Source organism: Castor canadensis, chromosome 8 (genome assembly GCF_047511655.1).
Source record: "Castor canadensis chromosome 8, mCasCan1.hap1v2, whole genome shotgun sequence".
Lineage (NCBI taxonomy): Eukaryota > Metazoa > Chordata > Mammalia > Rodentia > Castoridae > Castor > Castor canadensis.
In genome coordinates, this window is record NC_133393.1 from 119,786,871 (window position 1) to 119,813,007 (window position 26,137).

General features: G+C 36.4%; 1 protein-coding gene across 3 annotated transcripts in view; it reads right to left on the reverse strand.

The window, feature by feature from the left end:
- The window catches only part of Lin7a (lin-7 homolog A, crumbs cell polarity complex component), a 155,506-nt gene that overhangs the window by 4,772 nt on the left and 124,597 nt on the right, over positions 1–26,137 (reverse strand). For 2 of the 3 annotated variants that reach the window (XM_020173065.2, XM_074084028.1), the window contains exons 5-6: positions 22,882–23,100; positions 7,461–12,464 (exon numbers count right to left, since the gene is read on the reverse strand). In XM_020173065.2, coding sequence (XP_020028654.2) covers positions 22,882–23,100 — 219 coding nt within the window. In that variant the 3' untranslated portion in view covers positions 7,461–12,464. Of the gene's footprint in view, positions 1–7,460; positions 12,465–22,881; positions 23,101–26,137 lie in introns of those variants that run through there. The other variant, XM_074084027.1, reaches the window with a different exon arrangement.

Genomic DNA, 26,137 nt, shown 5'->3' on the forward strand with positions numbered 1-26,137 from the left:
TCTTAAGTTTGATGAAGCAAGGACACAGACAGGCAGACAGACAATAACACACACACACACACACACACAATTTGGCTTTGCATTTGAATAACAGCACACTTTAACACCCCATTCCCAGCATAATGGTCATGTCCCAAGCACAAGAGACCTGCTTTTAAACTCACTATAAGAAAAATGATCTTTTCTATCAAAGTATTTGCTACCCTCTTAGAGTACTTAAAAATTCCTGAGGTCGCCATCTTAGGTGACTTGCATGTTTAAAGGGTCCTTGCTTCTTCTTCCAGATTCCTGTACTACTCCATGGCCTGCTAAACTGCAGGCCCTAACCCATCCCCCAAGCCTTTTAGCCAATTGGGAAAGACTGTGAACCTTTGACCTGGACAAATCCCAGGTGTGGGGCAGGTACAATTGCTAAGGAGGAGCCACTGTCAGTCATTTTGTGCTTGCATGTTTGCTTAGCGGGAGTGAGCACACGCTTGCACGCTCTTGATCAAGAGAAAATTGCCTTGTCAAGATTTTCTGGCTCTTGTGTGTCTGTTTTCAGCACTGGAGGGTTATCAATTCCAACATCACTACTCATCAAGTATTTACCATCACTATCACGGAACCAACAAACCAGAATTAAACAACTTTACATCTTCAATTTCATTTTCAGTACCCTTCCCAGTATTCTGTTATTAAATGTTCCTGTTCTTCCCGGGACTGAAGCCAGCTCTCAAGATGTATTTCTTACATTAAAAAAAATATCAAGGTAATGTTAGTACTACAAGCACTGGCCAAAAAAGATAATGCCACTTCTGTCTAACTTCTCCATGGTAGTTTTATGGGAAAATGAACAAGTATTACATTTTCTTTGCTCAATAATTGGGAATATGCATGATAATGGTATCTTTATACAGTGTATTTTTTCTGTTCAATACTAATAAGAAATTCAAATTATATTAATACTACATTGAATTTGATTCTATTTCTAAAAGTATATTTGAACTAAGAATTGTAGATCTAAAAGCTTTAATCCAGCTGACAGATTTCACTCGAACATATACATACAGCAGCCTCCACCTATTTGGCTTATCTGTTATCTTTAGTAGCTTGGAAAAAAATGAACCTTCTCTTAGAGTTTGTATGCCATGAGCTGGATGCTTATCTAAAGAATATATAATTAATGTCTTTAACTCAAGAGGTAAGGAAGAGTACTAAGAGAACTAACAGGAGACTTGGTTTTATACTTAGGAAATGCTGCATGAAGTTCAGTGTACTGGGTAACATGCACTTGTGATTCCGGGCTTGTGTGGACACTGGCAATGAACTACATTATTGATTAATTTCTTCCTTTAACAGGCAGTGAGGCAGATTAGCATATTGGTTTCATCAATGTTTAATGAAAGTGACATATACACTAATGACCAAAGATTTGATACTGTTGTAGAAAAGCAAAATTGATTTAAAAAAAATAACAGAATTATTCAGACTTCTAATATAACTCCTTTGGGAATTGGGCTTTCTATTGAATATTTTTCCCTTATTTTTTGACACTGTCATGGTTCTCTTCTTCAGTTTAAGATGTGTGGGAAAGATTAAATGAGGAAACATATCAGATTCTCGTGTTTATGGACTTTAAATCTAGCACTCAAACACTGATTTATCACAAATCAATTATACCTGTAGGCTCAATCTTTGATCTTTTACTCTTTTGACTAACTAGCATGATTAAGTGATTTGTCCTCAATCACACAATTGCTTTAATTATTGAGACTGAACTAATAATTCACCAAGAATAATATAGGTGCAAAAATCCATCTTAGACACTTACCGGTCAAGGCTTATGACTGCATGTGACCCAACATGAATTAGTTGATTGGTTCGGTATTAGCTAACCACACTGGGGAAAGGCAATGTTGGTGATTCTCTTCTCCACATAGACCAGAGAGATTCAGAGACTTTTTGTCTCTGTTTCAGTATTGTAGGACAAAAAAAAAAATTGTTACTTGAAGCTTTTACTATTTTGAGCACTCAAGATTCACTTATTCACATAGAAAATATTATTTGTTAAGCATATTAATAAATGTTACTAGGCAAGAAATTACTTTTTATAAATTGCAAATGCCTCCAGGCAGATGGATTAGAAACGTGTGTGTGTGTGTGTGTGTGTGTGTGTATGTGTGTGAGTGTGTGTGTAACAAACCCTGGTAAACCATTTGAACAGAGGAATTACAAAAGGCACCATCATTGGGTAAATAAATGGTAAAAGTCTGAAAAAAGCAAAACATCCTTTGAAACTGATACATAGCCTGACTGTCAGCATAGTTTGGGCGAGAAATTAGCCCCCATTCACCTTCTGACTGGTACATTTGAACATGGTACAATATGTAAATGTTTACAATTGGTCCTGTAAAGTTCATCAGATTTTTCTAAATCCTGGATAAAATATTACACTGTACTCTTTTGTTGAGTGTGACTGTTAGGCTCAAAATAAACCTCTAAATTTTACAATTCCATCTCCCACCATCCCTTCCCACCCTGGCGGCAGCTATATTGTACCTATCATTCTGGTCACAGTTGATTGGACCCCAGACCTAAGCTAGGCCCATTACTTCTCTGCAACCAGACAATAATCACTGAGAGAAATTGTGAACCTCCTTAGAGGAGCTGCAGGGTAGGTGTCCTCCATGCACAGCACAGGAACAAAAGGCCAATCAGGGCAAAGAAATGAGCAAAACAGACATTCCAGGAAAGATGGGGATGAGCTATAGAAAGTAGTGAAGACCTATTCTGCTTTTCTGAAGGTCCTGGGGCCTGAAAAATACCCCTATGTCGCTCCATTATAAATTCTTTTTCTCCTTTAACTAGGTGAAACCATTGCCCATTGTGAAAAGGCTGAAAGCTAGATCCTATTCTAAGTTAGATCCCAAAATTTCAAGGAAGAGGGAATGGGAAGAGCCTGTGGCATAACCAAACCACAGGTATAACAACTCTCATTTGGATCTCCCCAACCAGCAACTTCCCTGTTCTGCATTTACTTTTAGCTCCCAGGGAGAGTTAGCATCAAGAGGAAGTAGCTATCTTCCATTGTAATCCTCCTGGCCTGGGGGTTTCCATAGGAAAGGATGGAGAGGTGAGTGCCCCAGGCTAGGCTGAGAGCTGGGCTGGACTCCAGATCACCTTAATTTCACTCTTGTGGATACCTGCATGGGGGCTGGCTGGCACCTTTTTGTAGACATAAGCATTGGGAGACAGCCCTTAGGCATTGCTAAGGTGTGAAAGAAGCAATAAGGAACAGAATTTAAACTGCTTTTCTCCACTGAATCTTTCCACTGACCTCTCATTGTGTTTTGCCCTAGGCTAGCCTTCCCTTTTCCTCAAACACACTAGTTCAAAAGAGGCTTTCTTCTCACAAGATTACTGTATTATTATTTTTCAAATTCCTTTTTTTCTCTCTACAGTAACATAGCAGTCTGTTCTAATTTACTATATTGGCAGGAGTCTAAATTCTACTGAATGGTTTTTTTGAATGATATTCTATAATAAAGAAAGTATAGTAAATCTGCTAATAGGAAGCTGGCTGTATCTTGTGGAGAAAAATATTCTATTATATTCCTGCCAAAGCATGTAATATTTGGAACTGTTACCATAATTGGTTAAATTTTAACATAAGCAGGTCCATTGTTCTGAGTGGACCTTTTTCAAAAATAAAGTACTTGCAAAAGGATAAAATAATGTGGAACATAGAAGAACTATTACAAGTAATAGATTTCTTAAAGAATCTCTGCACTTTGGAGTAGAAACAATGTGGGGTTTTTGTAGTTACTGTTTCCAATCATTGTTTTCAGCAGTAATTTTTTTTTTCTTTTATTTGTTTGTGGTGGTGCTAGGGTTTGAGCTCAGGGTCTCATGCTTGTTAAGCAGGTGCCACCACTTGTGCCATGTCTCTAGCTCTTTTTTGCCTTTTTAGTTATTTCTCAAATAGGATCTTGATTTTATTCTTTTTTTGCTAGGGGCCAGTATGGACCACAGTCATCTTACTTATGCCTCCCACAAAGCTAATATTACAGATGTGTACCACTACACGTAACTCAGTGATTGAGATTAGGGGTCTCTCTAATAGACTACTAACTTCTACCCATTTCCTCTGTTCCCCTCCTACACTCTTCCACTGGCCTTGAACCTTGAATCCTCCAGATCTCCACCTCCTGAGTAGATGGGATTATAGGCATGGATCACCAGGCCCTGGCAGGGGTGAAGCCCTTTAAATGAGAACGTGGACAATCTTCAACTTTCTGGTTACTTATGCTTACTGAAATTAAAACCTGTTCTAATTAAAACTGCAAAATCTCTTTATATTTGATCCAAAGTTCTTCCCTAGAAGTAAGTATATTTTGAGCAGTCTTGCTCAATGTATGACTCATAGACTGCTTTTGGCCAAGAAATGGTTTGAACCTTGTCAGAAGCAAACTAAATATGAGTAAGTATTTAGGAATTTCTATGGAAATTTAACTTTTTTTGGGGGACTGAGGTTTTTGAATTCAGAGCCTTGCACTTGCAAAGCAGGCACTCTACCACTTGAGCCATACCTGTAGTCTATTTTGCTCTGGTTATTTTGGAAATGGGGTCTCTTGAATTATTTGACTAGGCTGGCCTCAAGCCACAATCTTCCTAATCTCAGTCAGCCTCCTGTGTAGCTACAGTTATAGGCACCCACCCCAAAATTTAACTTTCATGTAGCATCCAAGCCCAAATAAGCCCCTGCTTGAACTCCTGTGCACTACGCAGGGACTCAATAGCGTTGCTGAGATCCTATCTTGTGACCACTGAGAGCCACAGGGGATTGGAAGGAAGCAGAGATTTGAGACCAACTTTCCCCCAAGCACCACATTCTCTTCAAGCTCTGCTTGGCACAGGCACTGCAGGAAGAGTCCCTGTCTCAGTCTCTGTTCATTCTCTAACTTCTGGGGATGCACCTCAAAGGTCTCCTAAGAACCTTTTCATTGCACTCAGCTACACAAGCAATGGCACCTTTGCAGGAATTGTAGATTTTTGTAACTCAACCTCATCGAGCTGAGGAGTAAGTTTCTAGAGATGTTTTCTTACTTTTCACCCCTACATCTTTATGAAAGTTGATCTTGAAGCTCCCCTCACTCACATAGCTTGGGCTGAATGAGGTGGAGGTGGAGATAGACAACCTTCTCCAAGAAACTTCATTCCTGCTAGGCATGAATGAATACTGCATACACACCTGTAATCCCAGCATTCAGAGAATGGTGAATTCTAGCCACACATCAACACTCTGTCTCAAAAGCAACACAAACCTAAACACTTCGTTCCCTAAACCTCACTCTCTCTGATGACTGCTTGAGGCAGAGGTGTTGAAGTGATGAGATCAATGCTACTACCTTGCAAAAAGTCTAAGATTTTCTTTAGAATATGGGAATATGTGGTAAATTTGGTTTCAGCTTTGGATTTAGCAGTCATTCTGGGCCAATAAAAAAAGAAAATTCCTCTCAACATCCTATTCTGTCTACTTCAGTAGATTGCATTCAGTTTGGGACAAAGTTGAAACAATCCTCTTATTTGTCCCTTTCTACATAAGCAGCTGTGAACTCAAGAAGTGACTATGCAGTGTTCCCTAATTTCTGATGAAGGACATGAGCCCAGGATACAATTCCTGACCTTTAACTTAGTTATGTTTCTTTACTATTAATAAGCTGCATCTAGACCTCTTTTTGTAGGTAATCTGTTTTTCTGACATTAAGGATGCTGTAAGAGTTAAAATGTGTTAATAGAAGTGAAGGTCTTGGAGCAGTACTTGACACATAGTAAGAACTCTTGCAGTAAATTTTCATAATTTTATGTTGCTTTGGGATCACTTTTGTATGTAGGTTTGTCTTTTTCAAGCTTGGAATAGGACTTAGTCACCTTTGACAGTTTTAAGTTCTCTACCTCTCATTTCCTAGAGGTGGTCCATCCAGATATCTGCCTTATACAATAGTTTCCTAGTGACCATCTCCTTTTGGGATCACCAGATACAACCTACTTGACTGGCCCTTCTGACTACCTACCACACCCTGCATGGGCTTCATAGATAATATGTATTGACCATTTTTCTGTGACAGTGGGATTCTGTGGACTCCTGTCTGCTTGCTTTACAACCGACAATTAGAGCTTCCTGTCAGAAACCCGTCTAGGAAATGCCTTAGACCCCAATAAAGTCATTTGCCCACAGGCGCATCACTCCCTAGTGTACTCCTCACCTACTGGTTAAATGTGTGTGTTCTAGCTAGCTCTCCTCTTCCTTCGGCCCTATGAAGTGTGTTTCCCTTTTCTCTCAGGGATCTGTCAACAATAACACTGCTTCTGTTTTTCCATATGTTTGGTTATGCTGGTTAATCTGTGTCTCACCTAACCAACACACTTGAAATCCAACCTCTATTTATGCTAGGGCTTTCCTAGAGAGTTCTCTACCTCCCTGTAGTCCCTGAACACAGTCCATCTAGATATTTGCCAGGAAAAATAAAGCTTGTAAGACAGACCATTTAAAATGGAGCTTGAAGTTGAGGAATCTTTTTCAGGGGACAGAAAGAGTCATTTCAGGAATAACACTAGGGAGAAGTAAAGTTTGGGATAGTTTTTGGAAATAAGTTGTGGTCAACTTGACTGTAAGATAAAAGAAGGCAAGAAAAGCTATCCCCACAAAGGAGAAAAAAAATCTCAAATCACACCTATCCCTCTTCCTAACGTTAGTGTGTGTTAGCCTGTCTCTGTATATTACCCACCCCATCTACACCCCACACACCCCATTCCAAGTAAATATTTTGCATTGGTGTGCCACAATCTGATGCAGTCATAATGAACAGCTTCACTCTAGAGCACTACAGTATATTTATCTTTTTATTTAATTTCAGGATAAACATTTATGATTCTTTTTAGAGACTTGGGATACCATAATTTATATCAGTCTGTGTGCCAGATTTCACTACTATTGCATTTCATGTTCTATAATGGGAGGGTACTATAATGTCCACCTCCTCTGATCATGTGTTAATGATCTGGTTTAAGAGTCTTGAATAAGGATCTGAAAATTTGTGGGGTATATTTTGTGTGTCATAGAAAACCCCTTGAATGATGCTTAACCAAGGGATAAGTTCAGTCAGGAGGAATTATTTAGCAGCAAGATATAGGGAAAATTGGAGAGGTGTGGTAGATAACATTAGAATTGAATTATACAAATGTAAAATACCAGTTGTTATTCCTATGGAGAACTGCTTCAACTCCTCTGCTCCAATCTTGTCACAGAAGTTTTTTTTTTGTGCTGAGTCTATGTAGAAAGGAGAACATGGTTTCATTTTTCCTTTACAGAACCTAATCCCTCAATAGAATGATCTCGCCATGTACTCAGAAATGGAGAAACACAAGAAATTTAGTATGTAAAAAGTCCTTCTATATAATAAAGACAACACTTCCAATCTGGTGTCTAATACTTTTACTTCCCAGCAGCATAATACCACTTTGGTCAGGTTGAACCACTGCACAATTTTGCAGCTCTTTCAGAAAAATAATGAAAACAATCAGAAAGACATGATGCACATGCAATGGTAAAAAGAATAGTACAATTGCCCAATCCTTCCCCACCAATGTTAAATATCCTTTGTTCATTTCTACACTGTGTGTTTATTATGAGCCCTTAGAGCAGGGGTTTTGTCTCTTTCAGTTTTTTTGTAGCACCAAATAGACACAGTGGCTAACAAGAAATAATTCTGAAAAGTCATTGAAATACTTATCACAAATCAGAACTTTTCTGGATATGTACTTTCATCCATGTCTCTGGCTTGAAGTATTCTTTGTGAAAACAAGCTATAATGTAAGATTGAGTTCTAACCCAGTTTTTGTCACTGATGAGATTGGCTGATATGAGTAATAATTTACTAACATATTTTGTATAATGATTTACAGTTTCAAGATACTTTTATATACAATGACACATTTATTGACCCATTCATTTTAATATGTACCAGTGCCCCACAAACCACATATAATGATTAAGTACATGAACTCTTGTGTTGGACTGCATGGGTTCAAATCCCAGTATCTACCTGCTAGGTGTGTGACTTTGAACAAGTCACGTATCTGTGCTTCAATGTTATTGTGCATAAAATAGAACCTACTGAATAGGGTTGTTGAAGGGATTAAATAAGATAGTTCATGAGAACACTGAGCAGGGTATATAGAACATATCAAGAGCTGAAAAGATGTGACTAAATTATTACCTACTGCACTTGATTTTGAGTGGTGTATTAAGAAAATCAAGCTGACATAAATCTGTACAGGGAATATTTCATGATCTCCGTGGAAGAAGAGAATTTATTTCTTCTAGCAGGTGTGAAAGGGACCCAATGGATGTAGGACTCTAGTTATGGCCAGAGTAAGTGTTGAGGAATTCCTCAAAGTAAAGTCCATGTTGGGACTGTGTCTGTCTTGTTTTTTATTGTGTTTCCAGAACCTAGAATCTCCTGGGTACACAATAAACATTTGTTAGATGAATAAGCACATGGAAAAATTTGAACATGCAAGTGATTCATTTTTACCTCAGATATATCTAGGAATCAAATGAAGAAGAGGTGATATTTTGAAAGCAGGTGAAGATTTAGAAATGGTATCTACAATACTTATAAATTCTTCAGAGAAATGTTAATAACTATTAAAGGATACTAATAATATGCTTGATGATGTAACTTTTCTTCTTTTACAAAAGCTAACATAGAATATTTGATAAAATTAAGAAATGAAGTTCTATATTTGGACACTCTTTGCCAAATGGTTCAAGATATTTTCATAATGAACTAGAAAGGTTTGGTTTTATTCAGTGTGAAAAATCAAAATCTCAAATAATGTCCCTTTCTAAAGGTCTGTGAATCCTAGAAACTATTACTAATACTATACGTATTAACGTATTCACTTGTCTACGCAGCTCCTCAATAATTCATTCATTCAACAAATATTCACTGAGTGCTTGCATTGAGCCAATAAGGTTATAATCACAGCCCTTTTTGTCTAAAGGAGTCTGTTCTAGAAAGGGACAGGATAGGTAGGACCATCTCATTTTTATGAAATCTCACTCTATTTTTGTCTCCTTGCATCTTCAGAGCATTGGTCTTTATCTACTTCATGATGTTGCCCAAAGCTGGTCTTACAGGCTAAGTGTGTTTGATAAGCACAAATAGCTAAAAGATGAAAAATTTAGGCATTATTTACACATCCACAAATATCTATAAATGTTTAAAGTAATGTAGACAAAATATTCCATGTCTTGGGGTCCTAGATGTACAGCTGCATGAAGTGAAATGAGATAAGATCAGTTTGGTGTCACAGTTGAAAACTGCAATTGTAAATTGGTGTAATCCATTTCTAGCCAAGTCCTTCAGAGGCTGCCTCAAATCCTAAATAAGTCCCGAATGCTAGATTTTGCATTTAGATCTTAGCATTGTCTTAAAGATAGTGGTAGTTCAAATGACTAGAGAATTCCCTATTGATTACATGACTGAGGAAGCACAAAAGTCTGTTTATTCTCTCCAATGTCAATTGTAATTTAAGCTCGCTATTTATCTGCAGATGCTCTACTTCAAATGGCAACAGAATCAAACGTAAATGCTCCAATGAAAGGTTCAGGATTTCTTTTACTGAACGACCCTCTATATTTCCCTTTAAAATCATAGAGGAAAAAGCTTAGAGAAATCTGTTCCACTATCCTCCAAATTGACCAAGGGAGAGAGCTAGAATTCACCAGAATTGCTGATGAGAAGTCACAACATTCCTCCCTTAACTTTTACTGAACATTGAGCTCCATGTAGAGTAATCTGCTGTATCTTTTAAAAAAAAAATGACTTGGAACATGTCAGCGGCTCTAATATGATCATTAAAAATAAAGCACATTAGTAAAAATTATGTCAATTTTTCTCTCTTTTCTTTTAGAGGCCACCACAAGTGGCCTCTCTTAAGTCTTGGGGGTGGCTATTTTTTAATAAAATTTTAGACAAAGGCTTCAATTTCAACAAAATTAATTTTTGCTGAAGAAAACTAGTGATTTGTATGTAGGGCACTGTGACATGTAATCTGTCCATGGGTTCCATAGGTATGGTGGCAACCTGGCAAACATTTATCAGCATCTACATTACACAAATGAAGCATAAAATACAAAGACTTCTAGAAAACACAAACCAAAGGTATCTACTCCTTCGAAAGTTGCTTCTGAAATACCAAGACCATACTGTACCAATGTAAAATCATATGATAACATCAATATTAATTGAACACCTAACAGCTAAATGAAAACTACCTACCTTAAGCTCCAAATTTATACAATGTATTGAAATGTGTTGAAATGACCATTTTCTCATTGGAAGGGTACACTGATTTCCTTTTATGAGAACTTGTGGCATTGCCTGAAGTGCTTTAATATTTCTTTGTTAAATGATAACTAAAATATATGTTTTATTAAATTTTTCTTATAAAAATGAGAACTATCTTTCAAACTGAATAATACTCATATAGTCTCCATTTATTCTTTTTTGTCATGCTTGTCTCTTTTATAAACCTATTTTACATAACATTCAGGATTCTCACTGCCCGCACCAATCTTCCCACTTCTCTCTAGTAAAAAAATGATATGTTTTCAAGGATGAGAACCTGTTACCACAGCAGAATGTTGCTGAACTAAATTGGAATAGCTCCCAGTTTCCTTGCTGTTTGTCCCCTGGTGGGTAATGCACTATGAAAAGCAATAAGAACTTAGTATTGACAATAGTACCACCCAAAAGGGCAAAATAAAATGTGCTGGGTAATTCTGACTGGTTTATTTTACTTTCAAGAAGATAGTCTCTAAGGTGAGCTTCATAAATCTCTATTTTGGAGAACAATCTGATGCCAAATTTATGGTATCTTGGGGAATTGATTTCTGCATTTGAGAAAAGGGAATATTCAAATATTTGCCCCTTTTAGTGATCTATCTAGGTTGTTTCAACTGGGCAACTATTTTTTTTTTCAGGTACATTTTTGTGCTTAGGTCTTTGAGTGCCCAAATAATGATCACTTCCTACCCATTTCGTGATATAAAACCAGAGTAGGTGACTAGTTTTACCATAAGTCAAAAGTTATTATCTGTATAGGTGGGTCTAACAGATCTTTCTGACAGATGATATGTGTCACTATCTATTTACCTATAAGAATATGTGAAATGAAGTATCTTTTCCCTGTAGAGGAAGCAGCATGTCATTCACAATATTGATATCACTGGTTCCCAATTTTAAGAGGCATGAAATTTTTTATCTTAAAATGACAAAATACAGTTTATATTTGGGTAAGCAGGTCTAAACTTTGTGTGATATATGTTTGTGTATATGTATATATATGACTGTATTATAATTCAATTTTGTGAAGCCTTAACCTTTAAAATATCAAGTAGATATCTATGAAAGCAAATTTGTGTATGCAGAAAGAGTTTAGATTCCCTCCACAGTTTATCAATCCAAAATATAAAACTTAACAAAAAACATTGAGAGCAGGGATATATATATATATCATGTGAGGACCAGTTCAAGAATCTAGGGCCTTTGCTTGAGTTCTCTTACCAGAGTCATAACTCTTGATTAGAAGAGAACCCAAGTTATAACTTGTGAACGCTGATAATATACTTTGTGAAATAAATATACATTATATTCTGTTAGAATTAATAATAACAGATACAAGCAATACTTAAATTAAAAAGTATACTACAAGGGTTCTGCCCTTGCTTCTAATAAACTAAAAGTAGGGCTAAAAGTGTCTCATTCTATTAAAACATAATAAAATTCATGAAAACAAAATAAAAAGCCAATTGCTTTCAGAGTCCAGAGAAAGTATAAATATATTATAATGACTTGCCATTTTCAAGGGAGAAAAGAGGTTGAATTTGCAATTCACTGGAATTCCAATTCAGACTACTCAGTAATATGGATTGTGGAAGAGGTCAGGGTCAGGGGCAATGTGTAGGTTTCTTTCAAGTGGTAACAACCTTGAACTGATGCAGTTTGAATTATATATAGCCTAATGAGGGGCTTGTTAATCTCGGGAAAAGCTATAGACCAAAGATTCTTTTAATCTTGGCCTTGGTGATTTATTCAAAAGTCACAGACTTTATTTTTTCTTACAACATTTCAGTCTGCAGACTGGAAAATTTCTCCCTCTACACACTGGTAATTCCCACTGCAGTGAATGGAAGGTCTATGTGTGTAAAGAGCATGTGAGCAGGGGGATTCAAGCCCAGAGAAAAGTGTCGAGTTGCCTTGGTAAAGAATTTATACACTGTGTGTTCACAGCTTCTTGACAGGTAAAATTATTGGTGTTGTCTTTTCCATTTACTATATGCTGGGATTCTGAAGCACGTTTTCAAATTTGTGACTATCAGATGTTTGATAGAGTATCTTTTCCTTAAAGACCTGAGAGAAAAAAGTAAACAGAAATCAGTGGTTAGTATTTGTTTATCAAGTATAAAATGCTAAAAATACCAAAAGAGCATGTAGTATATCAGAAAAGAAAGGATTATTTTGGGCACTATCGTTTGTGCATGTTTTTCTGCACATGAAAAAAATCAATTGATGTTTGTAAAGGAAGTAATTATCAAATAAGGCAGGAAAAGCCACAGTTATTCCCAAAGTGAAATAAAGACCACCAACTTGGAAACATTTCAAATGCACAACATTTCTTCTTACCATTTTCACATGATTTTATCTTTCTTCATGAAGGCAAAATATAAATAACATTTACATTATCACTCTCAAGGAATTTAGTAATGCTTTTGTTGAGGTACAAGCCAGCCAAGTCTCTTGCCAACAAGCTAGGAGCACCAGCATTCTTTCTGTGAAGCAGGCATTAAGCCACTCTCTTGTCTCTCTTCCTTCAAGGTTAGCCTGACACCATACAGGGCAGAATAGGCAGCTGCTCCTGTGATCAGATTTGGGGGAACTGCTTCTCCAAATACCTCCCCGAGGACTGTCACTCTTCCACTGCTATGGAGTCATTTCTTTCAGAGAGAACAGTGGCTTTCAATTTTTGTTTTTGAAGCTGCTGCTAGTTTTTATTTCAATGAATGCCAAAAGCCATACACAAGACAGATTTTAGCAGAATTGTTCTGCCTACTTTGCACCCAGACCGTTTGGCTGCCATGCCTCTTAGAGATGTGTCAGAGCCCCATGGGCCACAGGGTGAACTAGAAACCATGCATGAGGCCACTGTGCTGCTGCTTCTCGATACCTGTAAAAGCTTCCGTGCTACTAACATTTTAACTTCTGCTACATTACTGTTACTATTGAGGCTAGTACTACGATTTGTTGAGTGGTTACTAACTGCTGCATAATTTGCCAAGAGTCTTACACTGAATCTCCACAAGACACTTTTTCTGTGTCTTAGATTGAACAACTTCCTAAAGGACACTTAGCTACTAAGCAATGGAGATCTAGAACCTGAGCTTTCAATCATGTAGACATTTCCTGGGACCCAGAACAGGAGAAACTTGTGAAGAGTTTTGATGCTTTTCAGAAGAGAACAGGCCTAAAAGATCTAGCAGCAGCTGACAGGGCAGTGAGCATCCAAAATATAGGCCACTGAAATTCCTTCTGGGAAGAGCCATCTGCACCAAATGTCCTCATTGTTTTCCTCATCCCTATGATTTATAATTCAACAGATTAACAATTCAGTCTTTGAAAACAAATACCTCTTTTTTCAGAGTATGATTTTGTTGATCAAATGGCCTTTCCAACTCTTGCTTTTGGAAGTACTAGGGTTTTGAACTCAGGGTCTTGAGCTTGCTAGACAAGTAGTCTACCACTTGTGTGATGCCCCTAGCCCCTTTTGTTTTAATTACATTTCAGATAAAGTCTGGTGTTTTTACCTGGGCCTGGCCTCAGATAACAATCTTCTTAGCTCCACCTCCCAAGTAGCTGGGATTACAGACATGTACCATTATATGTTCAGCCCTCCTTTGCTAACTTAGAAATAAGCCATCATGGTAGGCAGATAGTGTTTCCATACTCCCTGAATGTATCCACATCCTAATCTCCAGAACCTGTGGTTGTGACAGACTACATGTCAAAGGAAAATTCAGGTTGGTAATCCTTTGATGTTAAAATAGAGAGATGATCATGGATGATCCAGTTAGACCCACTATAAATAAAAGTGGGAGAGGAAAAGGCCAAAGAAGAAATATGAAGAGAAGTTAAAAATATTTTGAACTAAATAGAGATGAAAGCACAGCTTATCAAAATCATTGGGATCTAGTGCACGTAGTGTTTAGGGGGAAATTTAGTGTTGAATATGTTAGAAAAGAAGAACGATCTAAAATTAATCATCAAAGCTTCCACCTTGGGAAACTAGGAAAATAACAAATTAAATGCAAAATAAGCATAAGAGGAGAAATAATAATTAGTGGAACATGGGGCAGAAACTAAGGGAATTGGAAATGGAAATTGAGAACAATCAGTGAAACTAAAATCTGGTTCTTTGAAAAGATCAATAAAATCATTAAGTCTCTATTCTAGCCACACCAAGAAAAAAAAGGATAGAAGACAAGAATTGCTAAAATCAGAAATGCAAGAGGTGACACCATTCAAATCCCATGGACATTAGATGATAATAAAACAATGCTATGGAGCTGGGATGTGGTGGCACATGCCTGTAATCCAATCACTTGGGAGGCTGAAGCAGGAGGACCCAGCTCAAGGTCAGCCTAGACTACACTAAAAAAAAAAAAAAAAAAAACAGAACCAAAACTAAACCAAATAACAAAAACCCAAGAATACTATGAACAACTCTCTATCCAACAAATGGAAAAACTAGACGAAATGAACCAACACCTTGAAAAGCACAGTCTACCAAAATTAGACAATGTGAATAGGCCCATCTTTATTAAAGACATCTAATATTGAATCAATATTAGTAACTTTCCAAAACGGAAAGCTTCAGGCCCAGATAGATTGATTTAGGAATTCTACCAAACATTTAAGAAAGAAATTATAACAATTCTTGCTAATCTCTTTCAGAAGATAAAGGCAGAGGGAATACTTCCTAATTCATTCTGCATGCTCAGCATTACCGTGAAACCAAAGCCAGATAAAGAAATTGCAAGGAAAGAAATTGCAAGGAAAGAAAGCTACAGACCCATATCGCTGGTGAACAAAGATGTAAGTATCCTTAACAAAAATATTGACAAATCAAACTCAACAAAGTATAAAAATTGTAGTGACCTGAATGACATTCCATTTATTGGATCTCCACATGAATTACATAGTTATTTAAAATGCAGACTTAAATTTATTAGTTTGAATCAGATTGCTCATAATGTCCAGTTTAAAAACTTAGATTATATGGGCCAGGCATGGTGGTGCATGCCTGAAATCCCAGCTATGTGGGAGGCATAAGTAGAAGGATCATGGTTTGAAGATGAGGCAAAAAAGTGTGGCGTTTTTATTTTTAGAATAAACTAAAACAAAAAGGGCTGGGGTAAGTGGAAAAGTGCTTGCCTAGCAAGTACAAAGGCTTGAATTTAAACCCCATAATCACCACCAAAAGAAAAATGGGACTGTAATTCAGTAATGGATTATAAGCCCATATAAAACAAGCTCTATCTAACTATCTATCTATCTACCATCTATCATCTATCTATCTATCGATCTATCATCTATCTTTTATTTCTATCTATCTATACATACATACATATATAGGTACATGTAAACATACATGTATAAAAATAAAATGTCTAGAGAATAAACAAAGAAAGAACATTAAAATGAAGTGAGATTCTGGCTGGATAGCTAATTTCTTCTTTATGTTGCTCTACTGTCTAAAAGTTTTGCAATGAATAAATGTTACTTTCATAAACAGAATGAAGATTAAATGTAAATCAATAGAAATAATCCAGAATTTTTTGTAAGCAACAAGAAAACAATAATAAAGAATGGAGGAGGAGACAGGAGAGTAAGAAAAGGATGTGGTGATGGAAGTGGAGTTCAGAGCAATACAGGATCTGACCACCATGGCTGGCTTTTGTAGACGGATGAGTGGAACAAAGTCAAGAGACTCAAGCAATCTCCAGAAGCTAGAAAAGGCAGGGAAATGTATTTTCCCCTAGGTCTTCTCAACCCCACTGAGACTGTGTTGGACTTCTGTTTATAGAATTACAAAATAGTAAGTTTTGAATTTTTTATTTTTAATTGACAATAATTATGTATACTTACAGAGTATGATGTAATGTTTTGATATATGTTTATGATGTGGAGTGATTAAACCAAGTTAGTAAACAATTTTATCACCTCACATACTTGTAATTTTGGTGGTGAAAACATTTAAAACATATTCTTTTAACAGTCACATAATAATACAATGAATTATTATTTATTATGGTCACCATTCTGTACAATAGATAACTAAAGGTTATTCCTCTTATCTCATTGAAACTTTGTATCCTTTAATATCTCCTTTTTCCCCACTGGCCTCCTGTAGCTTCTGCTAACTGCCATTTTACCTTCTAGTTTTATGAGTTTAATTCTTTAGGTTTATATGCAAGTGAGATTATGTAGGCACCTGTCATTCTGTGCCTGACTTTTATTTTACTTAGCATAATATCTTCTGGGTTTATCCATTCTACTTCAAAAGACAGAACTTTCCCCCTTTTAAAGCTGAGTAATACTCCATTGTGTACATATGCCACATTTTCTGTATTCCTTCATCTGTTCATAATTTAGCTATTGTGAATAGTGCCACAATAAATACAGGAGAAAAGATTTTTTTTTTGCATACTGATTTCAGTTCCTTTGGGTATAAACTCAGAAGTGTGATTTACTTCAAAATCTTTTGAGGAACTTCCATGTTGTTTTCCATAATGGCTCTATTGATTTACATCCCATCAGTGGTGCAGAAAGGGTTCCATTTTCCTCACACTCTTTCCAACACTTCTTATTTTTTTTGTCTTTGTGATAATATCCATTGTAACAGATATGAGCTGACCTCATTTTTGTTCCAATATCTTTTTCCCTAAGAGTTAGTGATGATGAGCATTTTAAATATAGCTGTTGGTCACTTGTTTTCTTTTGAGAAATAGCTATCTAGATCTTTTGGCCACTTTTTGATTGGGTTATTTGGTTTGTTGTTTGTTTGTTTTTCCATTGAATTTGGATATTAGTCCCTTGTCAGAGAAATGATTTGCAAATGTTTTTCTTAATATGTGGGTTGTCTCTTCACTTTTTTATTTCCTTTGCTGTGCAGTAGCTTTTTAGTTTCCATTTGTTTATTTTTGCTTTTGTTCTCTGAGCTTTTGAGGAAATATACAAGAAATCTTTGCTCGTACCAGTGTCATAAAACAATTATCTTCTGGTTTTTTTTTTCTAGTAGTTTTATAATTTCAGGTCTTATGTTAAAGTTTTGCATTTATGTGGGCTGTTTTTTGTATATAGACCAGGATCAACAGGGCTCTGGATATCTATTTTATTCAGCACCATTTATTGAAGAGATTCACCTTTCTCTATTGTGTGTTCTTTGTACCTTTTTGGAAAAATCAATTGGCTATAAATGGGTTCTTATTTCTGGGCTCTCTATACAGTTCCAGTGGTTGATGTTTCTATTTTGATACTAGTACCACGTTGTTCTGATTACTATGGCTTTGCAATAGATGTTGAAGTCAAATAGTGTGATATTTCCAGCTTTGCTCTTTTTGTTGTAGATTACTTCCATTGTTCAAGGTCTTCTGTGTTTCCACAGAGATTTTAGGATTGTTGGTTCTGTTTCCATTAAAAGTAACATTGGAATTTTGATAGGGACTTCATTAAATCCTAAAGAATTACTAGATAATAAATGTATGTTATTTTCTGACATTAAAACTTACTGCTATTTTTAATGACAACAATAGAAAACTAATACAGCTGTGATGCTGAAGGTCTTTGAGGTCTTGGGCTATTTTGGAGGTAAGTGGCAAGAGTGACTTGGATACTTCTGACTTTGAGCAGCATGAGGTCAAATCTCCAGAAATTTCATGAATGGGTTCTAAGAGGTGAAATCAAGAAATGTTCAAGTTTCTTTTGAACAAAAAAGCAGTATGTCAGAGTGGTAAAGAACAAAAGGCTTTGAAGCCCTCATTTCTGAGTTTGAATCCTAGCCCTTGAATCACTTGGACCACTGTATACATTTTTAAAACTCCTATATGCCTCTGTTTCCTACAAGATTAAAAATAGTACCTACTTTTCATAGAGCTATTGTGAAAATTAAGTAATTTAATATACATGAAGCACTTAGACAAGTTCTTGGCATGCATTAGTTGTTTAATAAATGTTAGCATTATGACCATTTCTGGTCTAGTTTTCTGCATAGCAACTCTGGCTTTCTTAGAATTAATTTTATTTGAGGCACCATCTGAGACCTGGATGTCCCAGTGACTGGGCCAGTGGCTTTGGTAGTGATTCCCTGGATCAGATCATCAGGATCATACTTGTGGTGGTCATAAAAGAAGATAGGGAATGATTCCAACAGTGAACAAAGTCAAGGAAATAGGGGTTTAAGAGCAGGAGGAAAGAGAGCCAGTAACCACAGATAATTACCAGCTGCTTTATAAATATGTAACTATTTGGACTGGTCTTGAATGGAATGAATTCTCCACCCTACATCCAGCAATGGAGGTCAAAGACAACATTTTTGTCTTGATTTTCTTAGAATGTTGATATCTCAGGAAGCATTCCTCCTCCTTCTTACTTAATTTATTCTGGGAGAGTATGAGTGAAGTATGAATATACACATAAAGTCACATTTTAAAACTAAGATGCTTAAAGCTGAGTAAATTAACCCTCTCAAAAACAGTGGTATAGCATGAAAACTCCTTGTGTTCACACTGTCTGTTTAGATTTCTCTCATGTAATTGCACAGTATTCATATTTTTTAACATTTTAAGAAATGCAATCTATTGTTCTCAATTATCAAACACAGAATTGAGGGGAAAGACTATTGATTTTGGCTTCAGGAAAATTCAAAATTAAAAGAAAACATAAAAACAAATTCCTACATACTGCTTGCATTTAACTTTTTTTCCCCATTTTTTTTCTTCTGGTGTGGTGATACCACTTGAGCCACACCTCCAGCCTTTTTTGCTTTTAGCTATTTTTCAGATAGGGTCTCACTCTTTTTGCCCTGTCTGGCCTTGTAGCTAGGATTACAGGTACAAGCTACCACTGTCTGGCTTGTTCTTTGAGATGGGGTTTTGCTATTTTTTCCCCCCAAGATAGCTTCAAACCACTATTCTCCTATCTCTGTATCCCACATCACTGGAATTATAGACATGCGCCACCACGCCTGGCCCTTTTTCCCACGGTTAGCTACTATTTACCATTGCTAGTTACTTCACAAATTTATAGCCTTCCAGATATAGATATTATTTCTGATTCTGAGAATTAAAATTATATTTCATTTGAGAAAGAGTAAGACAATATTTCATAAGTGTTTTGCTTTACCTGGTCTTTCCTTGACTGGCCAAACTTAAAACAAAAAAATCTGGCCAGGCATGGTAGTTCATGGTGGTACACACCTCTTATTCTAGCACTAGGGAGGCTGAGGCAGGAGGATCTTGATTCAAGGCCAGCCTGGGTTACATATTAAGACCCTGTCATAAAAATAGGAAACAAAACAAAAAACACAGATCAGTTTTTTAAAAATATCTGAATTCTATTCCAAGTTAAATAGGTGAAGCAAGCTTTAAGCTTTTTAAAAACAACTGTAGTATGAGTTAACAACTATAACAAATCCAACTTGATCCTGAAAATTGAATTAGTTAAAAATTAAATAAGAGCTAATGTCATGATAAAAGCGAGAGCACACAAGGGAGGGGTGAGGATAGGTAAGACACCTAAAAAACTAGCTAGCATTTGTTGCCCTTAATGCAGAGAAACTAAAGCAGATACCTTAAAGCAACTGAGGCCAATAGGAAAAGGGGAACAGGTACTAGAGGAAAGGTTAGATCAAAAAGAATTAACCTAGAAGGTAACACCCACCCACAGGAAATCAATGTGAGTCAATGCCCTGTATAGCTATCCTTATCTCAACCAGCAAAAACCCTTGTTCCTTCCTTTTATTGCTTATACTCTCTCTACAACAAAATTAGAAATAAGGGCAAAATAGTTTCTGCTGGGTATTGAGGTGGGGGGAGAAGGAGGGGGCGGAGTGGGTGGAAGGGAGGGGGTGGGGGCAGGGGGGAGAAATGAACCAAGCCTTGTATGCACATATGAATAATAAAAGAAAAAGGAAAAAAAAAAGAGCTAATGTCAGTCTCTTTTGACTAAATTCACCATAAAATCCATGGGTGACATTATTTGGGTGGGTTTTATTTGTACTTGAAGAGAGCACTTGGGTTTTATCTCAAGGGGCCATGACTGGTGTGTATTACAAGTGCCTTCTTGACAGATATAAATACAAATTTCATATTCACACAAACAGAACGCTATCATATCCCATGCAAAATAACCAAACCAAAACAAAGTAGTTTTAAATGCCCTTTGTTAACAGTTTTAAGAAAATGTTACTCTTTGGTAATGGAGCAGTAGGAACTCCTGAGTTTATTTAATGATGACCAATGGAATAGAGAAATGGAATTGAGCACATGGCCCACCAAATATTTACCATCAAGCTGGGTACTTCCAAATAGAATTAAATGTGCATAATATTCGAAGCTTTCAGTAAGATTTCAGATGTCTGGATAGCAACACATTTCTTTCAAGAAAACTTCTGAACAAGTTTACTCAGGGACAGTGTTGTAAATCAATGAGGAAAATTGGTGTAAGTCTGTATTTGAACAGAAGTATGGAAGAAATGATGGGATTAGCAGAGAGCACATTGGTGTCTGAATAAAGAACAGTGGATCGTCATTATTATCAACAAGATCTTTGAAAAGATTCTGAAAGTACAAATGGGTAATAGAAGAGACTGATGTGGACAAAATGTCTTGTTCATGTCTGTTTAGAGTACTAAATCTCAACTATATCATCCTAGTCCACACCACCATACTCTTGCCAGGACCACTGTATGCTGAATTTCTGACTGGTCTCCCCTTCTACTTGAATTCTGCAACAATCTACTCTAATAATGGCTAAGGTAGCATTTATGTTTTTTTCTTAAAAATCTTTAGTGTCTTCCCTTGCAATAAAATCTAATTTCTTTGAGTGTTTGCAAAGCTCTCTATGACCTGGCCCTACCTATCTCATTGAATTTATAACCTACCACTGTCCTAACTCACTCTTTCCTAACTACCTGGATTTTCTGTCTGTTCCTCAAACATCAAATAGTTCATGCACTGCTGCACCAAGCTGTTTCTTTTTATTGCTCTCTCTTTGTGCCTTCCCCTTGTCATTCAGTTTCATTTTAAATGTGATCTCCTTTGAGATCTTCTCTGACAACCCAGTCTAAAGTTATCATCTGTCATTCCCTATTCAAATAGTCTTATTTTAACTCCACAAAGTACTGGTCACAATGGGATGTTTTAATTTTTGTTATTAATTATTTCCTCCAAACAGAATGTAATGAAAGTGAGGCCTGTGCTCATGTTAGTTCTGAAACTCACTGAACAGTGCCTGGCCATAGCAGTACCAAAGAAATATCTTTTGTTGAACAAATACACTTTTTAGAATGAAATGTATTTCAGATAAAGATAAAACATATAGCATATGTAATAAAACTACCAGACTATGAAAGAAGTAGATTACTGAATTTCCAGGAATGTCAGACAAATCTCATACATTTAAAAAATGTCCCTGTGTAGCCTCTCCTTTTCACGCATGTTACAAAAAATTGAAAACCACATGATAGAACCAATGTTTCTGGTAGTGCAAAGAGTAAACTGAAGAGAAAGCCACCATCACTCTATCAGTTTTCCAAGAACATTTAGCCTCCTTTCAAATACACACTTGCAGACATAATCACATAAAGGTTATCTAATGTTATAAACTATCTTTTCTAAAGAACAGCAAGGAAAGTTTATACAACTTCAGATGAAGTGCCTGGTAGGGGAATTAAAAACAAGAATCCCATACTACTTGTAAGTTTAAGTTACAATAGGGAATCCACTGAAGCTGGAACAGCTTTGGGTTATTCATCCAGAAAAATGGGATTTCAATGATACTTGGCTTGTGTTTTTCAGAGGATTGGGGCTAATGTGTGATAAGAACTAGCACATAGTAGGCACTTCAAAGATGGTACCTCTTACAACCAAATTTTTTTCTATAATTTTCTTGAGAATACATAGTAAAACTTGAATTAGCATTTTTTGCCACAAAGTGAAATTTAGAAGACAGAAGAATCCAATACATTTTGAATGAATAACTAAAAAACTTCAAAATCTCTCAGATCATGGGCACTGGCAGGCTGCTATTTCATTTTTCCAAGTGCAGCAGTTTCCCACTAAATTGTATCCCAGTATTCTAAAGGAGATCTTCCCAGGGTCAGCACTGTAAGGTTGTGCAGTTTGTACAAAAATGTACAAAAGCCACTGCCAAATGGACGAGTGGGAACTCTTCTCACATAGATCTGGGTGGACACTTTCTAACTTGTATCAAGGCTTCCTAGACTCTGTACTTGCCCCTTCCAAAGTATATTCTTCTCCAAATATTTTACATTTGTGGAGAATATAGCTGAATGACAAATACAGAAGTCATCCCCAATTTATATTTTTGAGATCACTGTCTTTTGCTTGACTGATTTCGTTTGTACTATTAATTGTCATGATTTTGTTTCAGCTGTCTCAGAGCTATCTGACAGAACAAGATGGTGCACATAAAAGAGCCCTTCCTTGTGTAGATTAAGGCTCTTCCTTGTGTAGATTAAGGCTCTTCTCACCTACGACATGTGGTTTTGCTGTGTTTGTTGCTGCTGTTGCTGTTGCTGCTGCTGAATAAGCAATTGCTGCTGCTGCCGACGCCTGGCTGTCCGGAGCTTTTCAAAGCGAGCCTCCATTTCTTCCAGGACTTTTGGGGTGTATCTGACCACCAGCTTGACGCTGTCCTTAGCAGCCTTGAGGAGTTCCACAGCCTTTTCATGGTGTTCTCCTTCTACACTCTGAAAACACAAGAACATTTCTTTAATGGGGAGAGTTTAAAGGTTCTTATCCCTGTGAGACTGACAGACAAAACTGAGATTAATACCCTGTTAAAAAATGCAAGCTCTGAAAGTTCTAGAAGACATGGAAAATGAGATGTAATACCACCATTGCCATTAATTATTATGCTTGTGGCTGAATTAGAAGCTGGTACGGCTGCATTATGATGCAGAATGGATCAGATGGGAGTTCAAGGGAGCAGTGAAAAGAAAGAAGACTTAAATGACAACAAAAACATTGGAAGAGTAAATGCACTAGTCAAGAAAATTTTGGGAAAAAAAGTAATAAAAAGGGATTCTTCCCATCAGATCTTAAAATTTATTAAGAATCTATGATTAAAGTCATTTTTACTGATATAACATGAGGGAGTAGAACATAGCAGAGATTCCACAAGGAGATTCATCATATATAAAACTTTATTATATGATAAATGTGGAATTTAAGTCAATGAGAAATTATTAGGTAATGATGCTAGAACAAATAACAACTAAACAATACATAATAGCGGAGACCCAAATCTCATACTCTATGCTAAATAAAATGTATTGTTTAAAATGTTTAATGTAAAAAAAGCACAAACCATTAAAATAAAACATGGTGAATGTCCATTATCATGGAATGGAAAAGGAATTCTTAAATAAAAATACCAAGGTGGGGGAAACCACAAGATCAAATTTACTTTTTTTTGGTGGGACTGGGGTTTGAAATCAGGGCTTTGCTCTTGCAAAGCAAGTGCTCTACTGCTTGAGCCACACCTCCAGCCATGCCTGGTTATTTTGGAGATGGGGTCTGGCAAACTATTTCCCCTGGCTAGCCTCTAACCATGATCCTCCTGCTTTCAGCTTCCCAAGTAGCTAGAATTATAGGAGTGAACCACAGGCACTCAGCCCAGATTTATAAATTTTTAAGTTTCTAAATCTCAAACAAATACAAAAAGGGGAAAAAAAACCTAGAAAAACTTGCAGCATATCTATCAACTTATTAGTATTTTCCATGGGAAAACTCTTACAATAAAGGTCTAAGCAAAATGAGTATGTGACATATATAAACACACACAAAAAAAATACAAATGGTCCAAAAACCTATGAGAAGACTGATGTTCACTTTCACAAATAATGAAAGAAACATAGATCAACACAAAATATTCCACTTTTAAGTTAGAGATGGCAACTATTTATTTTTTAAAAAGATAGTAACTATTTTTAAATGTGGTATAAGGACAAGGATGTAGAGAAATGTGACTCAGATTGCTGATAGTTTATTACAACTGCTACAATTTCTGGAGACCACTATTGTTATACATTGAATAAACACTTTATAATAAATAATTTTACTTCAGAGATATTTAATAAGTATAACATCAGATATGCATATAAGTATGATAAGTGACATGGGGTAGACAGGGAAGAAAGGAACAATGAGTCAAAAGGAGCCAAAACACAAGTTCAGTTCTACATCTGGGTACTTCTTGTCAAACATCCTGTTTCACAAACAATCCTAGTGTTATGGTAGAACTTCTTTTTGATACACAAATTAATGGCCATAGCAGGGTCTTTCCCAAAACTATTGGCGATCCACAGACCTCAGGTACACTTAATCATTGTTGTAGTTTAATGCATGCACCTCACCTCCAGTTGCCCTCTTGGTTAAATCACTCCCTATCCTCTGGTTCCTGGAGTAGTTCTCCCATTCCTAAAGAAAGCTCCACAATTAAGTACATAATATTAACATATTTAACTTCCTGCTGCCCATAAAAAGGCCAAAGACCTGAGAGCTTGGGGCACTCGGCTGCTAGGTTAGGTTGCCTGTCCTCATCCTATGTTCAGAGTGTACTTTCCACTTTTGCTTTCATAAACTTCACTCTGTTAAATTTCCTCTGTCTGCCCTAAATTATTTTTTCAGTAAAACCAGAGCCTGTAACCAAGCTGCAGTGACATTAAGTATGTATACAACAGAGAAGTAAGAAAAGTATAATACAACAGAGAGCAAAAAAAATTATTTTGGACATCATAGCATAGACAGTGGTTGGTTTAACTCTGTTTAAGTAAACACAAAGCTACTTCTTACTCAACTCCTGAAGATTCTCTAGATTGGGATGAGGGAGAAGCAAAGGAAAGAACATTGTAATCAGAATTTATAGTGAGGGGGTGGAGGGGCAGTGGGGAGAAATGACCCAAACGATGTATGCACATATGAATAAATGAATTTTAAAAAAGAATTTATAGGACCTTACCAAAACGATACTCTGCTTCCTATTCCTCTCACCTGATCTGAAAGGTAAATGACATGAACCAAAGTTCTGTCTACCTCTTGGGTTAAGTCCAGAGAAAAAAATGATTGCATGATAGGTAGTTAGGGGCTCAAATTGGCTTAAATATTACCAGAACATCTAAGAGTGGCACTGGGTGACATTCACAACTGGTTGAAAATACATTTTCATACCCTAAGCAGAAGAGAGGCTTAAGACAGCTTTTAAACTGAGCTATAGAAAATTAAAGTAAGTTACATCTCAAGTTCACTTCAATTCTGAGATTCATAATTACTATTAATATAGCAATTTAGAAATTTAAAGAATTGTGTCCATTTCTATCACTTGCTTCAGAAAACTAGGTGTGGGTTGAGAAAAAGATGGAACTGAATTTAGCAATGGTGTTGCCTTTGGTAGCTTATAAGAGCGCTGGTTGTCATTTGAATATTGAGTAGATAATAAAGACTTAAGAAATGGCTGTAGTGAGCACTGGAGGCAACTTATGTAACCTCTCCTCTGAGTCTGGATTTAAATAGAAAGCAAGTGAGCTATAAATACCCTTTAGGTACAGTGAATTTTTATTTGTGGTTGAAGCCTAGGAAAATCGGTTTGTTCATTGATTAATTCATTTAATCATTGTCAATTATTCATTCAATCAAATTATTCATTCAATCACTGGCGTAGTCACTAAATAGACTCTTATTAATCATTTATTCTACCGGTTATATTCTACTTTGAAAGGTCAGAGG